The sequence below is a fragment of the Coregonus lavaretus genome, assembly GCF_964263955.1.
Source record: "Coregonus lavaretus genome assembly, chromosome: 14".
In the NCBI taxonomy this organism is placed as follows: domain Eukaryota; kingdom Metazoa; phylum Chordata; class Actinopteri; order Salmoniformes; family Salmonidae; genus Coregonus; species Coregonus lavaretus.
Window position 1 is genome coordinate 43,494,960 of NC_140001.1, and position 17,438 is coordinate 43,512,397.

At 43.7% G+C, this 17,438-nt stretch overlaps 1 protein-coding gene across 1 annotated transcript in view; it reads right to left on the bottom strand.

The window, feature by feature from the left end:
• Nucleotides 1–17,238, bottom strand: part of LOC311141833 (serine/threonine-protein kinase TAO3-like) — a 32,022-nt gene extending 14,784 nt beyond the window's left edge. Inside the window, exons 1-11 of the mRNA XM_084177323.1 lie at nt 17,173–17,238; nt 16,443–16,544; nt 15,819–15,864; nt 15,060–15,156; nt 14,205–14,318; nt 12,880–12,971; nt 10,798–10,891; nt 6,179–6,260; nt 3,863–4,030; nt 2,839–3,033; nt 1,478–1,609 (exon numbers count right to left, since the gene is read on the bottom strand). Of these exons, the coding sequence (XP_084033449.1) occupies nt 1,478–1,609; nt 2,839–3,033; nt 3,863–4,030; nt 6,179–6,260; nt 10,798–10,891; nt 12,880–12,971; nt 14,205–14,318; nt 15,060–15,156; nt 15,819–15,864; nt 16,443–16,544; nt 17,173–17,202 (1,152 nt within the window). The 5' untranslated portion in view covers nt 17,203–17,238. The remainder of the gene's footprint in view (nt 1–1,477; nt 1,610–2,838; nt 3,034–3,862; nt 4,031–6,178; nt 6,261–10,797; nt 10,892–12,879; nt 12,972–14,204; nt 14,319–15,059; nt 15,157–15,818; nt 15,865–16,442; nt 16,545–17,172) is intronic.
• Between the last annotated feature and the right edge of the window lie 200 nt (nt 17,239–17,438).

A 17,438-nucleotide genomic window follows, 5' to 3' on the forward strand; every position in this document is an offset into this window, starting at 1 on the left:
GCTATCTAACACTTCATTCAGTGAGACCAGACAGAGCGCACCACTCTCTCCTCTCCCGCCTTTTCTCACTTTCTCGCTTGCCTTCTCTCTCCTTCAGTCTCATTCCTCTCTGCCTACTTGACTCGCTCTCTTGTCCATCTGTCCATCTGTCTGTGTCTGTTTCTCTGTCTCTCCCGCTCTTTCTCGCTTTCTGTCTTCTTCAGTCTTTCTCCTTCGCTCTCAATCTGTCTCTCATGTCCGTCAGTCTGACTGTTTCTCTCTCTCTCCTTCTCATCTTTTCTGTTCATCCCATCCCATTCTCTCATCTCTTCTCCCTCCCCTTTTCTTTGTCATTATATTGCTTATCCTCCCTCCCTCCCCTCTCCGCCTCCCTTCATCCCCCCACCTGTTCTTCCCCGTCTGAGCGAGCAGTGCAGGTCCATCTGGGGACGTGTGCTCGCCTCGCGCCAGCCAGAAAGGGATGATGTAATCAAGTCATCGCAGCAGCAACAGACTACACACTGTCTGAATGCAACTCATACTACCACCTTGGAAAATCAACACCACTATAACCTGCCTCTTTTAGAGAATAACTAAAACAACCAATTCACTCGGATTAACTGATGAACACAGTCAGTAGAGCACTCATTTCAACAACAAAGAAAGGGTCAGTAGTGACACATGATAAAGAAAACACTAACGGTGGAAAACACTCCACAGTGCACACCACTACCAGTCAGTAAAGCTATGTAACACATGGCATGTTAAGGACATAGACACACAGAAACACTGTCTCCTCCCAGTTCCCCCAGTGCTAAAGCTAGTCCAGAGACCAGAAGGAAACAAATCCCACAATTAAAACCAGTGGTAGACAGACCATAGACACCATTACCACCCTAGATTGCTGCTTACCGGAGCCCTGTAACCATGACAACAGACATGGAGAGAGCGAGAGAGAGGCAAGGAGGGTAATATTACTCCATACTACTGCCTGCCCCCCACCCAACCATAGAGGGGGTATGAGAGTGATATTAGTGAGGGGGAAAGTACAGGAGAGAAGAAGGGAGAGGGAGGGGAAGAGGAGGTGAAGGCGAACGGAAGGATAGTGAAGGACCGGGAGAAGACAAAGGGGTCTAGTGAGAGGGAGGGAGGGAGGAGCGAGAGCAATAATAAAGAGAGGGAGGACAGGAAGGAAAGTACAGAGAGGAGAGAGAGAACAAGAGGAAGAGAATGAGAAGAATGAGGAAGGGGAGAGAAACAGGAAGCTAGAGAGACAAGGACAGCCAGACACTCAAAGGGAAATAGAGAACGACAAAGGAAAAAAGGGAGGGAAAGATGGACAGAGAATGGGGGAGACTTGGTATCACCCAGGGAGAGCGAACTATGATGTTAGCCCTTACCCGCGATGCTGATTTGATGGTGGATAGTAGACAGACAGACAGAGAGAGAGAGAGAGAGAGATGAAGCTAGAGAGAGAGAGAGGTGTGTTGACCCTTACCAGCGATGCTGATTTGATGGTAGAAAAGTTGTTGTGGCGGTATGTGTGTGCCTGGCTCTTGTCTGAGGAGGCTGGTCTCAGCTCTGGCCTGTGTTCACGTTTCAGACCATCATCCCAGTTATACCCTTGGTCCTGACGAAAGAGAAGAGAAACTGAGTTTCATGGCTTGTTCCTACAATAGTATTACTTTTCACAGTGCACAGAATGAGATGAGAAAATTGCAAAATCCAGGTGCACTTTTGGATGGTAGTGAACATGTTTTGGATTAAACTTAACCCAAAGTGTGATGGTTAGAGTATAAACCTGGAGGGTTTGTAATCTTTTTAGTCATAATGCCAATACTGCACTTCACTACAACACATTGTGCTCAGTTCATGTCCTGTTCATGACCAGTTATATAAGAAAATTAACTATAATCTATAGACAGACAATAGTCTGTCACCTCCTCATGTTCTGCTATCCCCAACGGTTGTCTTGTGACACATCGTCAACCTAGACACCAAGTGACATTCTTAATAACAGTTTGTCATTGCAGGCAGATTCATAGACAAAGACAAGGAACAAGACGTGGCTAAAGATGAGGAATGGCATCTCATAATCTGCTGCTGTTTGAAGCGTGTGTGTGTGTGTTGTGCTATGATGCCCAAGACAAAGAGTATTCAGAGTGAATCTCAGCCATTCAGCAGTGTGTCAACATCAGCCCTCAGCCTGCATGGAGACGCCAGCGGAGAGGAGAGGAGAAGAGAGGGCATCTTTGTTCTGAGGGTGTGATTCACAGCAGTGATGAACTCTGGCTCTGTGTATATCTCTCTCTGTGTGTGTGTGTGTGTGTGTGTGTGTGTCTATCAGGAGCATATTTTTATAGGAATTAAGCTAAGCAGGATTTTGGAGAGGGTGAAAAATGTGTCTGGTTTCCATGGTGTCAGTGTTTAACAGCGATGGGTTTATTTGTGAACAGTATGATTATATGATTACCTCAGAGAGGTTGGTTGTGTGTGTTTGTGTGTTTCTTTGGACGTGGGTTGGAGGGAATAGTGCAGAAGCTCACTCCTTTGTACGAGTCTTTATGTTTATGTGTTGACGCACCCCTAAGAGCTGTCATTCTTGAGGACGTGGGTTGAAGTTTGGTGTAGGTGGCTGCTGGCTGAGGGGACTAGATGAGCAGTACCTTATTGGCATGCGTGTTCCTGTTTGTTTGTGCTATTCTTGAGAACGTGAGTAGGGTTGGAGCGGGTGACTACCTGGAGGTTCACTGATAGTGCCAGATGAGTCTTACCTTCTTGCTGTGTGCGCGTGATACGCACGTGTGTGTATGCTAGCTTGTGTGTGTGTGTGTGTTTCTCTCCCTCTGTCAGTGTTACCTTCTTGGTGTGTGCGGAGGACTCGAGGGTGCTGTCGTAGTCGTGGTGCATCATGGTCATGTCGGAGCAGCTCTCGTCTAGGACCTCCTGCATGCTGTTGATGCTGCTGCTCCGGCTACCTGTACTGACCGAGGTGCTGGGGACGGAGTGATTACTGCCCAGGCTGTTCGTCTTACAGCTGGCCTGCTCAGATTCCTGGAGGGTACAGAATCAGGAGATGGGGATCAGTTTTCAGTATGGTAATTGTGGGAAACACACATGCATGCTTTTGTGTCACACGCTCTGTTTTGTGTGACACACTCAGGCATACTGATCCGGTTAGGCCAGACACACAGACAGACATGACTGTAGGACATAGCTACTGTCTGTCTGTCTATCCAGGTGAAATGGACCCCCATTGAGACAAATGGGGGTTAATGGTCAATTTGACATGAGTTTGAATGTGTTGCCCTCAATTGCAGGACATTATTTCTGCTGTATCAAGGTCGCAAGCTTAATGAGGCTATGTGGCAACCCATTTATTTACTGTATGTGTGTGTCTGTGTCGGAGGCAGGACCTAGCACAGGGAATCAAATAAAATTACCTCAAGCACATCCTGTCTGGAAATCTGTTCTTTATACATGTTTATTCAGAGCTTTTTGATGGTGACAAAAAGCCAGAAAAAATTCTGGGAAATTAGCAGTGACAGTTTTTCCTCTGTCCAGCTCCTGACCTGGACCGTCTCTCTGGATATCACGTAATTTACACCAGTGGCTACTTTGTGTGTGCTACTTGGGCCTGGTTCATGACCGGTAAACAGGAGAACAGGTGTCTTCTCCATGTCAACCTTTTCTGACCTCTGAGACACCTATTCCTCCTCCGTGACAGTTATTCCTTTTCGTGCCAAACAGGAATAGGAGTTCAGTTGAGGTTTAAACCTTCCTTCACTCAAGAAGCAAATCTATTCTCACACATACAGTACAAATACATGCCACCCATTTTATCTTTGGTGAACATATTTTGTTTAAGTGGTGTTAAACCCACCTCCTCCTCCTCCTGGCTCTCCCCCATGGGTCCGTTGTGTTTCTCCTGGTAGAGGATCTTCTTCATCTTGCGGTACTGCAGGTTGTCCAGCTCCCGCACCGCATCCTTGGTCCTCTGGATGAGCTCCGTGAGGACCCGTGGGGGACGCTCCCGACGGACAAAGTCATGCTGGGGAGAGGAGAGAGGGCAGAGGTTAGAGGTTAGAGGTCAGAGGTTAGAGGTCAGGGTTATGGTTCATGAGGACCCGAGGGAGGTGATGCTGATACACAAAGTCATGCTGCAGGGGGACAGGAGAGAAAGAGGTCAGAAGTTATACACAGTGTCTGTCTGTTTGACTGTCTGTCTGATTATAAAGTATGTAAATATGTGAGATATGTACCAAAAAACTGTGAGGATGTTGACAGGGTTGTCAGGGTACGTGTAGAAACAGGTCCACAAAATGGGGGGAGACCTCTTAAATGTTTTATCTTTTATAACACAGCCGTTACTTCATGTTATAAATCCATGGTATTATTAACATATATTCTATATCAATAATATATCAATACTCCATGTGATTATTATTTCAGAGGACATTACATCTCTCTCTCGCTCTTTGCCCATTGGTCACTAGAGGGCGCCTGTGGGTTATTCAACCTAGATTTGAGTTTCTTCTGCTGGCTTACCAGAAAAAAAAGAAAAAAAGTATATATATGAAATACTCCATCCTATAGAGTGTTCACACACACACACACACACACACACACACACACACACACACACACACACACACACACACACACACACACACACACACACACACACACACACACAACTGCACTCAACACACATTCATAAAAAATAAATTAGCCAATTGGCTGCTGAGTGGAAATGCAATATATGCAACCACTTGGGGGCTGAAACAATGCATGTCTCTCCCTACACACCTTCCTTCTATCTGACAGATGCTGGCTGGGGTAATGTAATGGACTCTCCGATTCAGAAGCAGAAGGATGACATCATACTCTGGAAATAGAGATGAAACATTTTCCCGTTTTCAAACAAACGGACAGAGAGAGGGAGCGAACGAGTGAGTGAGAGAAAACGAGAGCTGCCATGGACCAGGGGGCTGGGAGAGAGAGAAAGATAGAGCGATAGAAAAGAGAGAGATGGAGGACTAATCTTCAGAGTAATCCCTTCCCGAAAAAAGGAAATCAAAAACCCCAATCCTGGGGACCATGAACGGAGTCGGACCGACGGTTCGCATCCTTCTCTTCCCTTCCCTTCCCCCCCATCCCAACATTTTCCTCCCCCATTTTTTTGATGCATGCACCCAACCATGTGATTCTCCAAAGATCATGGGGACAGTGTAGTAGTGTAGTTTTGGTTGGGTGTAGGACTAAAGGAGTATGGGAAGCGAAGTTTGCCTCTATATTGAGGAAGTGGAACCTGAAGGGAAAGAGATTAGTGACCTGATTTCTCCTAAAGAGCTCAAAGAGGGGCAGAGGGCAATGAGTGTGTGTGTGTGTGTGTGTGTGTGTGTGTTTGTATTAATCAGGGGCAGTGATCTGGATGCCCCCTTCCCCGACTCAGATTAGGAGCAAGCTGCCTACTAGGCACTGATCTAAGGTCAGCTTAGCCTTTCCCCTACTAATAATTAAAGGTTAGGATTTGGGAGAGGGAAAACTTATTCTAGATCTGCACCTAAGGGACAAGGGTTACTTCTCCCCAGAGCTCCAGACCCCACAATCTCATCCCCTCTAGCCCACTAACCCCTCCCTGGGCAGCCAGGTAAGACCGACAGGCCAGTGAGAGAGCGTGACAACCAACCAAGAACATAAAACTCTTAGCAGGCCAATAGGCTTACCTGTCGGCCAAACAAACAAAAAGATCAACTCTACATTACACGGCCAGACACACACACACACACACACACACACAGATTAACAGTGGACTGGCCAATCAGGATGTACAAACAAAGGCTAGCTGGCAGAATACATTGACACACAACTGACTGTGCTCTTGTACTGTAACACATGGGTCTATGGGGGGCAGTCAGTCTGACTTTAGCTTTCATTGTGTGTCAAGGGGATATGTTCAGAATGTTTAGAGTGAGTCCACACACACACTATGGATGTCTTATGAACCTCCAACACCAGGTGTACTATAGCGCAAGATAAAAAAAAAAGGGTTCAAAAACACTTAACAAAACCCTAACCCCCTTCTCACTAGGGAATAGGGTGCCATTTTGGACACATTCGTCCAGATAGTATTTGAGAGACTTACACAGGAAGTGAGGTCACAGCCTCTGTCAGAGATAACAGGAAGTGCACTCACCCGCAGCAGCTCCCCCGACGAAAGTCTGTCCTGAGGAATTTTGAGTAGGCAGTAGTCAACGAAGCTCCGGAACGGGTCCGACCTTGTAGAAAGATAGAGGGATGGAGAGGTGGAGAGAAGGAGAGGTAGAGAGAAGGAGAGGTAGAGTGGAGGTGGAGAGGTGGAAGGATTGGAAGAAAACAGAATACAACAATGATTAGACAGGCATAAAAGGCAATAGCTGTCTCACCAAGCTATCTTAAGATGAATGCATTAACTAACTGTAAGTCGCTCTGGATAAGAGTGTCTGCTAAATTACTACAATGTAGGAATATATACACTCCCCTACGTATTTATTTGGACAGTGAAGCTAAAACGTTTATACGAGGCGACAGTACAGAATGTAACCTTTCATTTTAAGGTATTTTCATACATATCAGTTTTACCTTTTCGAAATGAACACACTTTATTTATCTAGTCCCTCCAAGTATTTGGACAACTTCACTTAAAGTGTATTCAATTTAGTCAAAAGTGTAGTATTTGGTCCCAGATTCCTAGCACGCAATGATTACAACAAGCTTGTGACTCTACAAACTTGTTGGATGCATTTGAAGTTTGTTTTGGTTGTGTAGAAATTAATGGTAAATAATGTATTGTGTCATTTTGGAGTCACTTTTATTGTAAATAACAATAGATTATGTTTCTGAACACTTCTACATTAATGTGGATGCTACCATGATTAGGGATAATCATGAATGAATCGTGAATAATGATGAGTGAGAAAGTTAGCGGCATAAAGGTCATGCCCCCATCTCCCGAGTGGCGCAGTGGTCTAAGGCACTGCATCGCAGTGCTAGCTGTGCCACTAGAGATCCTGGTTCGAATCCAGGCTCTGTCGTAGCCGGCCGCGACCGGGAAACCCATGGGGCGGCGCACAATTGGCCCAGGGTAGGGGAGGGAATGGCCGCAAGGGATGTAGCTCGGTTGGTAGAGCATGGCATTTGCAACGCTGGGGTTGTGGGTTCGATTCCCACGGGGGGCCAGTATGAAAAATAAAAAAATAATGTATGCACTCACTAACTGTAAGTCGCTCTGGATAAGAGCGTCTGCTAAATGACTAAAATGTAAAATGTAAATGTAAAACATGCTAACCTCTCACCATTACCAATAACAAGGGAGGTTAGCATTTTTCTTTGGGGGGGGGTATGATATTTATGCCTCTGTACATTTCTCACTCATCATTATTCATGATTCATTAAATGATTATACGTAATCATAGTAGGATCCACATTAATGTAGAAGTGTTCAGAAACATATTATATTCTTATTTACAATAAAAGGGACTCCAGAATGACACAATACATGATTTACCATTCATTTCTATTGGGCACAACATACTCCGAAACACAACCAAAACAAACTGCAAATGCATCCAACAAGTTTGTAAAGTCACAAGCTTAATGTAGTTATTGCGTGCTAGGAATAGGGGACCAAATACTAATCTTTGGACTAAATTTAATACACTATAAGTAAATTTGTCCAAGTACCTATGATACCTTCAAATGGTAGGACTAGTGCTTTCATTTCGAAAATGGTAAAACATTTGATCTCAAATCCAACATGCTGGAGTATAGAGCCAAATTAAAAGTTCTAGCTTCACTGTCCAAATAAATACAATGTAGTGAATGTACATCCACTTTTCCACTTTCAAGCCATAGAGTCACTGTAAAGCCGGGGTGCTTCTATAGCTATTCATCATGTTGTCTGTGCTATTGAAAGTCCATCTTCAAACTCTGTATGGCGATGTCATACAGCCTACATCAGGGTTCTTCAATTCCGGTCCTGGAGGGCCGAAACACTTCTGTTTTTTATTTCTACCTGGTAGTTAATTGCACTCACCTGGTGTCCCAGGTCTGAATTAGCCCCTGATTAGAAGGAGAGGATGAATAACAGAGGTGTTTCGGCCCTCCAGGACCGGAATTGAAGAACCCTGGTCTACATAGTTGTATACATTTTAAACTAGTCTCAGCTAATGAGAGAGGCTAATGCCAGAGGCCTCTTTGGAACACCTCCAACAATACACTGACTAGTGTGTGTGTTTGTGTGTGTATACAGTGTGTGAATTCAATAGAAGACTAATCAAATTGTACCTCTATGGGAGGACCATAACCTTGCTTCACACACTCTCTTCAGTACAAGACTAAGGCTTGCTTTTAATGCTAATTTGTCAAAATATGCATAACTTTGCATACTGAAAAGACAGTCAAATATTGTATTATTTTAGTTTCGCAATCACACAATCGATTCTCTCAGTAAGGAACATGGAAAAAATGCAACACTTACACCTTCAGGCAAATCACTTCGGAAAGAGTGACGCAGGCTTCCACTTGTTTTAGCTGTATTATAGATCCTCTATTTGTTGAAAGGAATGTATTCCTAAAGCCATATACAGTTGAAGTCGGAAGTTTCCATACACCTTAGCCAAATACATTTAAACTCAGTTTTTCACAATTCCTGACATTTAATCCTAGTAAAAATTCCCTGTCTTAGGTCAGTTAGGATCACCACTTTATTTTAAGAATGTGAAATGTCAGAGTAATAGTAGAGAGAATGATTTATTTCATCTTTTATTTCTTTCATCACATTCCCAGTGGGTCAGAAGTTTACATACACTCAATTAGTATTTGGTAGCATTGCCTTTAAATTGTTTAACTTGGGTCAAACATTTCGGGTAGCCTTCCACAAGCTTCCCACAATAAGTTGGGTGAGTTTTGGCCCATTCCTCCTGACAGAGCTGGTGTAACTGAGTCAGGTTTGTAGGCCTCCTTGCTCGCACACGCTTTTCCAGTTCTGCCCACACATTTTCTATATGATTGAGGTCAGGGCTTTGTGATGGCCACTCCAATACCTTGACTTTGTTGTCCTTAAGCCATTTTGCCACAACTTTGGAAGTATGCTTGGGGTCATTGTCCATTTGGAAGACCCATTTGCGACCAAGCTTTAACTTCCTGATTGATATCTTGAGATGTTGCTTCAATATATCCACACCATTTTCCTTCCTCATGATGCCAACTATTTTGTGAAGTGCACCAGTCCCTCCTGCAGCAAAGCACCCCCACATCATGATGCTGCCACCCCGTGCTTCACGGTTGGGATGGTGTTCTTCGGCTTGCAAGCAACCCCCTTTTTCCTCCAAACATAATGATGGTCATTATGGCCAAACAGTTCTATTCTTGTTTCATCAGACCAGAGGACATTTCTCCAAAAAGTAGGATCTTTGTCCCCATGTGCAGTTGCAAACTGTAGTCTGGCTTTTTAATGGCGGTTTTGGAGCAGTGACTTCTTCCTTGCTGAGCAGCCTTTCAGGTTATGTCGATATAGGACTCGTTTTACTGTGGATATAGATACTTTTGTACCTGTTTCCTCAAGCATCTTCACAAGGTCCTCTGCTGTAGTTCTGGGATTGATTTGCATTTTTCTTACCAAATTACGTTCATCTCTAGGAGACAGAACGCGTCTCCCTCCTGAGCAGTATGACAGCTGCATACTATGGTTTGTACAGATAAACGTGGTACCTTCAGGCGTTTGGAAATTGCTCCCAAGGATGAACCAGACTTGTGGAGGTCTACAATGTTTTTTCTGAGGTCTTGGCTGATTTCTTTTGATTTTCCCATGATGTCAAGCAAAGAGGCACTGAGTTTGAAAGTAGGCATTGAAATACATCCACAGGTACACCTCCAATTGATTCAAATTATGTCAATTAGCCTATCAGAAGCTTCTAAAGCCATGACATCATTTTCTGGAATTTTCCAAGCTGTTTAAAGGCACAGTCAACTTAGTGTATGTAAACTTCTGACCCACTGGAATTGTGATACAGTGAATTATAAGTGAAATAATCTGTCTGTAAACAATTGTTGGAAAAATTACTTAGTAGATGTCCTAACCGACTTGCCAAAACTATAGTTTGTTAACAAGAAATTTGTGGAGTGGTTGAAAAACGAGTTTTAATGACTCCAACCTAAGTGTATGTAAACTTCCGACTTCAACTGTAAGTTCTATATCCATCAGTATTTGGGTCCAATAGAGTACAACATTGCACCCACGTCAACCTTTATGGTGCGATACTATACTGTGCCAATAAAAGTACACTGGCTGTAGTATCATAACATTGTAAATGTTGACAGAGTCATGTTTGACTGGATCTTCCTCCTATGGCAGTCATCCCACTCTAAGTTCAAAGAGCATCAACAGCGCCAGAAAGAGGGGGGGCTAGTGTGATTGCCGCCCGTCTTTCTGTCTCTCTCTTCCTTCTCTCACCCCGTCTCTGCCTCGCTTTCCCTGCCTCGCTCAATCCAGAGCTGCATTTGTCTATCTGTCTGTCTGTCTAAATCCCTGTCTCTCTCTGCCTCCCTCCATCTATCCGTCTCACCCTCCCTCCCGTCTGCAGAGTGTGGTTTGGTGTGTGGTACAGTGCAGTAGTAGCCTGTGAGTTTAGCCTGGGGCTTGGTTCTTTAAATAGGAAAGGCCTCAGCTCAGCCCCTCAGGTAATTACATAAGAGACAGACTGGGACTTCCTGGGCTTTGAGAGGGTGTGTGTTTGTGTGGTCACACAGCTCAGCAGAGGGATGGTGAGGACTTACCACTCGTTGGACTGCAGCGTGGGAGAGTCGTTCTGGGCAATGTGATACAAGGCACTCATGGCGTTCATGTTGAACAGGGGAGGCTTGCGCTCCGCTTTGGAGAGGGAACGAGAGAGAGAGAGAGAGAGCGAGAGATGGAAAGGGGGAGTAAAGAAAGAGAGGAAGAGAGCGAAAGAGAGGGGGTTATCATATCTGGTTGACCAGGAGGAAAGATAAGATATAATTTTAACCTAGACAATGTTATTTTATCGCTCTCTCTCTCTCTGTGTGTGTCTATGTGTGTACATGTAGTGTCCGAAATGCATATGGGGCCATGGTAATCACACGACAAACACATGATTGAGCAACATTGTGAATCAACTGTCATGTGTCAGTCTGTCAAGAGTGTGTCATTGCTCTCTCTAAATGGGGAACTCCAGGATGGTCTAGCTATGTCTGTTTGTTTCTTTGACATTCTGGAAAGGCCATAAAAAGTATATTTTCCTAACAAGTAACGATGCCTCCTGAGATGTCCAAAATAGTGTCTGTGCTAGAAGCTGAGTGGACTAGTTGCAAGATAATGCTCTACAGGGAGCAAAGAGGAGTATCTATAGTGCCTTTAGAAAGTATTCATACCCCTTGTGTATTGAGAATGAAATACAGAAATATCACATTTACATAAATACAAGTTAGAATCACCTTTGGCAGCAATTACAGCTGTGAGTCTTTCTGGGTAAATCTCTAAGAGCTTTGCACACCTGGATTGTACAATGTTTGCACATTATTCTTTTAAAATTATTCAAGCTCTGTCAAGTTGGATGTTGATCATTGCTAGACAGCCATTTTCAAGTCTTGCCATAGATTTTTATGCCGATTTAAGTCAAAACTGTAACTAGGCCACTCGGGAACATTCAATGCCATCTTGGTATGCAACTCTTTGTGTTTAGGTTATTGTCCTGCTGAAAGATGACTGTCTCCCAGTGTCTGTTGGCAAGCAGACTGAGCCAGGTTTTCCTGTTGGATTTTGGCTGTGCATAGCTCTATTCCGTTTCTTTTTATCCCAAAAAAATTCCCTAGTCCTTGACAATGACAAGCCACCACCATGCTTGAAAATATGAAGTGGTACTCAGTGATGTTTTGTGTTGGATTTGTCCCAAACAAAACACTTTGTATTCAGGACATAATTTCTTTGCCACATTTTTTGCAGTTTTACTTTAGTGCCTTGTTGCAAACAGGATGCATGTTTTTTGAATATTTGTATTCTGTACAGGCTTCCTTCTTTTCACTCTGTCATTTAGGTTAGCATTGTGGAGTAACTACAATGTTGTTGATCCATCCTCAATTAAACTCTAACTGTTTGGCCTCATGGTGAAATCCCTGATTTCCTTCCTCTCCGGCAATTGAGTTATTAAGGACGCCTGTATCTTTGTAGTGACTGGGTGTATTGATACACCATCCAAAGTGTAATTCATAACTTCACCATGCTCAAAGGGATATTAAATGTCTGCTTTTATTTAATTTTTTTACCCCTCTACTAATAGGTGCCCTTCTTTGCGAGGCATTGAAAAACCTCCCTTGTCTTTGTGGTTGAATCTGTGTTCGAAATTCACTGCTCGACTGAGGGACAGATAATTGTATGTGTGGGGTACAGAGATGAGGTAGTCATTCAAAAATCATGTTAAACACTATTATTGCACACAGAGTCCATGCAAGTTATTATGTGACTTGTTAAGCATATTTTTACTCGTGAACTTATTTAGGCTTGCTATAACAAAGGGGTTGAACACTTATTGACTCAAGACATTTCAGCTTTTCATTTTGAATTGATTTGTAAACATAATTCCACTTTGACACTATTGGGTATTGTGTGTAGGCCAGTGACACAACATCTACATTTTATCAATTTTTAATTCAGGCTGTAACACAACAAAATGTGGAAAAAGTCAAGGGGTGTGAATACTTTCTGAAGACACTGTATGTACCAATGCACTGACTGTAAGTTGCTCTGGATAAGAGCGTCTGCTAAATGACTGAAATGTAAATGTAAGAAAGACAGTAAAAACTGAGAAAAGCCTGGTACAGTAAAAACAGATGTACACTAACCCAGTTCAATACAGGTGATTCCCAGGGACCAGATGTCCACCTTCCCTTCATACTGGCCCTCGTCCATCGCTAGGATCACTTCCGGGGCCATCCTGGGACACACACACACACGTCAGTAATTAACCACCACTGTTACATTTGTGGAAATTCATAATCTGTTAAGCCTGGATACCTTAAAGTCCCTTTGGTATGCAGTGATAGCCTAGCTAGCAGCTCAGATCTGAGTACTGTGCTGCTGGAAGACTGAAGGCGTACGTTATGTGTCGAATTAACGTGACTGCCTGGCTGGATACAAGTAGCACACTGTGAGCTTTGAGTATCATGAATAGAGAGAGTATCAGGAGAATCGACACAGTGTTCTGGGAGTTCTCCCTGTTTTCTTTATATGCTTGTTTATATGTTTGTCTCCAGCGTTACTACGAGGGTTTCTATGTGAATGACCAGTGGCTTTTATAACATAATAAATAGTTGTAAATTATGACACATAGCCATCTGGTCCCGGTGCTTCCCACATTTGTGTTCCAGCAGAACATGCGATTCAATGAATCAACTAATCGTCAAGGCCTCGAGTAGTTAAATCAAATGTGATAGTGGTGGGCTGGAAGAAAACCCATGGGGCGGCGCACAATTGGCCCAGCGTCGTCCAGGGTAGGGGAGGGAATGGCCGGCAGGGATGTAGCTCAGTTGGTAGAGCATGGCGTTTGCAACGCCAGGGTTGTGGGTTCGATTCCCACGGGGGGCCAGTATGATTTTCTTTTTTCTTTTTCTTTTTTTATATAAAAAAACCCCAAAATGTATGCACTCACTAAACTGTAAGTCGCTCTGGATAAGAGCGTCTGCTAAATGACTAAAATTTAAAATGTAAAAATGTGCATTCTGGGGAGGAAAGCCCTATTGTAGTGTGTTAGGTACTGACAAGTATGGTACAGTACTCCCACAAAGGAGAAGTTTTGGACAAGGTCTCAATGAGACTAACTTGGGTAAATAACAGCTAAATACAAGAGTATACAAATACAATACAAGATATAGCTTTACATTGCGTCAGTGTTAAGATATTGACCAGTAAGGTGTTGGTGTTGAGGTGCTAATCATGTAGGAATACACTGAGTGTACAAAACCTCCCACACAGTCACACACAGTATATACGCATGTGCACGGGCTCGCTTCATACTTTTACAACGTGGTAGCCACGGGACCAAAACAGCGGAGAAGTTGAGCCTCGCGCTTCAACGCTCTTAGTTGTTGCAGAAATTGACCCACTATGCTGTTTACTTTCTGCATCTACGTCATATCGCTGACTCTACCTTCAAATGGTAGGTACTGACCAGTAAGGTGTTCCTACGAAGGAGTTGGCAGGAGAGGCTATGGAGGCAGAGCCGAAGTCTGCCAGTTTGACCTGGCCTGGCTCAGTTAGCAGAATGTTTCCAGCTTTCACATCTCTGGAGAGAGAGAAAAAAAGAAGCGATGACACAGACAACAGGGTTAGAACAGGGTGGTGGGATATGGTTCAGAGTGATACAGGCTACTTTAGATGTATTGGCTACCTCTCTTGGGAGTGATAAGTTTGAAGTGCACTGGCGTCTGTCTTTTTCATGCATATACCTGCATATCCACTAGCCTCTAATGTGGTGTGCATATGACAATGTGACTTTATAGTGATGCGTTTAAAAGCAGAAAGAAAGGGAAATATTGTCGCACTGTCAGGTTGAAATGCAAATAACTCAAGCTTAATAAAGACATTTCCTTGAGCTCAGCTAAACAGTGAGCGGAGCACACATTTATTTAGGCCTGTACTTTGGGAGGCATACAACCTCAATTAATTGATGTGGTGAATAAATATACTTATTTCTTTCCTTTTGGTTTCATAACTTTTAACGTGGTAAAACAGTAATATTTGTCTTTATGGGCCATGGTGGTAAAATTCTAAGGGTTTCACGTAACATTTTCCATAAGTGATGAAGAGGGCTTGTTGGAATGCACGTTGAACTGCAGATTAGGGTTGGCAGATACAGACATGACAACTCTAAGAACGTTATCTCTGATGAGTTTATTATTACCTAACAGTGAGAACAGAGGCACCACGAATATCATCTCAGCATCAGCTCAAACGTGTTTTAATCTGTTGATGACAAACATTTGAACGAAGGGGAAGATAGAAGACAGGTAGACCGACAGCTCACCTGTGAATCATATTATGGGAATGTAGGTAAGCCAGTCCTAGCAAGGCACCGTGGGTTATGGCAGCAATTTCAACCTCTTGGAGCGGTTTCTTATGAACTGGAAGAGAGGGGAAAAAATAAGAGAAAAACACATCAAGGGAGAAAACCGTCAGTGATATCTAGAGACACAAGCAATCTGCCCTCCTGATATGACACACAACAACAAACCCCAGAAGCATCTGTTAAATGTGTAAAGTCTAACAGGGTTGGGATAAAAGGGTTATGAAGCACATTCCCTGTGGGTGGATTGCTGCTCTGGCAGAGTGATAGCCTGGTCCCAGATCTGTTTGTGCGGCCTTACCAACTTAATGACAATAGGAGTTGGCATTGGCAAGACAGCACAAACAAATCTGTGACCAGGCTAGCAGAGCGACGCCTTGCCTTAGAGTCAAATAGGTCAAAACCAACCAACTGTCATGGCTTTTTAAAACGGTTTCCATGACAGCCAAGACGGGACACAAACAGAAGTGCTAAATATATCACTCAGGCCAAGGTGCGGAATGTTTGGAGACCCTGAACAAGAACATTCACAGTGGAATATTACATGCCCTGTAAGATAGAAAAGGTTCCTTGCTTACCATGAATATTGCATAACTAATGGATTTATAGAGCACATGCTCAGAAAGTACTCAGATATTTTCATTGCGATTTTGTAACTTTTCTTTGGATGAACTGTGTGTGTGTGTGTGTGTGTGTAGGTGTATAAGTGTGTGTACTCACCCTCTAGTAAATCTGATGCGGAGCCTAGGCAGTACTCCATCACCAGCTGGAAGAGAGAGAGAGAGAAAGGTCAGAGGTCAGAGACACAACTGGACACCCAAAAACACACCCAGGATTGAGAGTTGCCTCCTTAAAAAAATTACCAACAACCCAAATTATCTATTACATAATGACAGAGACAAAAACAAGGAAAGCCTCATTTATTACCATCATAGCAGAGGTAGTGGAAACCAAAAAGAAGAAAGTGCTGTCAAGTGCAAAGAGATTTTCCTAACGACTTTTACACTGGAGTGGTTGGTGCATATTTTAAAAGGTCATGTCATAAACCACATTGTAAAAGGGGGGTTTAGAGAAGGAGACAAACGGTGAAAGACAGAGAATCAGAGAAACTATGCAAAAGAGAGATGGAGAGAGAGACAAAGATGGGAAAGATAGAAAATGGCGAGATATAGAAAATGGCGAGACCGAGAGAAAGAGAATGAGAGAGATTATATGAGAAAGAGAGAGACACAGTCAGAGTGAGAGAGAGAGATGGAAAGAAAGAAAGAGTTGAAAGATAGAAACAGCCTGATGAAGAGGGGGAAAAAACGGGTTTCCCTGGTAGCTCTGCCACACTCCACTGACCCAGGCAGTGTTATCCTTCAAGTAGCAGCCTTTGTACTCAATGGTGTTTGGGTGGCGTAGCTGTTCCAAAAACTTGACCTCCTTAATGATGTCCTGCCATTTCTGAGGAAAGAAGGAGGGAGAGAATGAGAGATAGAGTGTAAGTGTCAACAGCATCAACACATCTGCAAAGAGCCCTATTCACAGCATGTTGACCCTGACATATTGGCCAGGGCAGTGGGTTTATGGATAGGTCAGTTCCATTTACACAAGAGAGGAGTTTGAACCCAACCCTAACCTCAACCCAAGGCCTTGTGGATCGCAGGGAATGTTGAACCTCTGTTTAAAGCCCTTAGGTGTGACCATACTGTGGCCAGTGGGAAGAGTGTGTAATTTCAAAGGGTTCGTGTTAGTTGTCCTCTTGTCTCATTTGACCTCTGCTGCTAGGCCTAAGTTGTGACCATTCCAGTGGCCAGGTTGTGATTTCAAAGATACAGAGTTGTGACCATCATAGTGGCCAGAGGAAGGGACTGTCCATGGAATGCTGAACCTCCGTTTCAAGTCCTGAGGTGTGACCGTCCCATTGGCCATAGTTGGCCGAGTTTGAGAGGAAGTTCAAAATGTTTGTATTAGTTCTCCTCTCAACTTGTTTGACCTCTGTTTCAAGGTCTGAGGTGTGACTGATAAAGCAGACAGTGGTAAATTAGTTCAACTTGTGTTTAAAATGAGTAAAAGGCTGCAGTCCTCTCACCTCGGTGGTCTGTTTGCCATTGTAGGACATCTTCTTGATGGCCACCACCTCGTTGGAGTAGGAGTTTCTGGCCTGAGGAAGAGTAGAGGAGGGGAGAGAGAGAGAGAGAGAGAGAGAGAGAGAGGAGAGAGAGAGAGAGAGAGAGAGAGAGAGAGAGAGAGAGAGAGAGAGAGAGAGAGAGAGAGAGAGAGAGAGAGAGAGAGAGAGAGAGAGAGAGAGAGAGAGAGAGAGAGAGAGAGAGAGAGAGAGAGAGAGAGAGAGAGAGA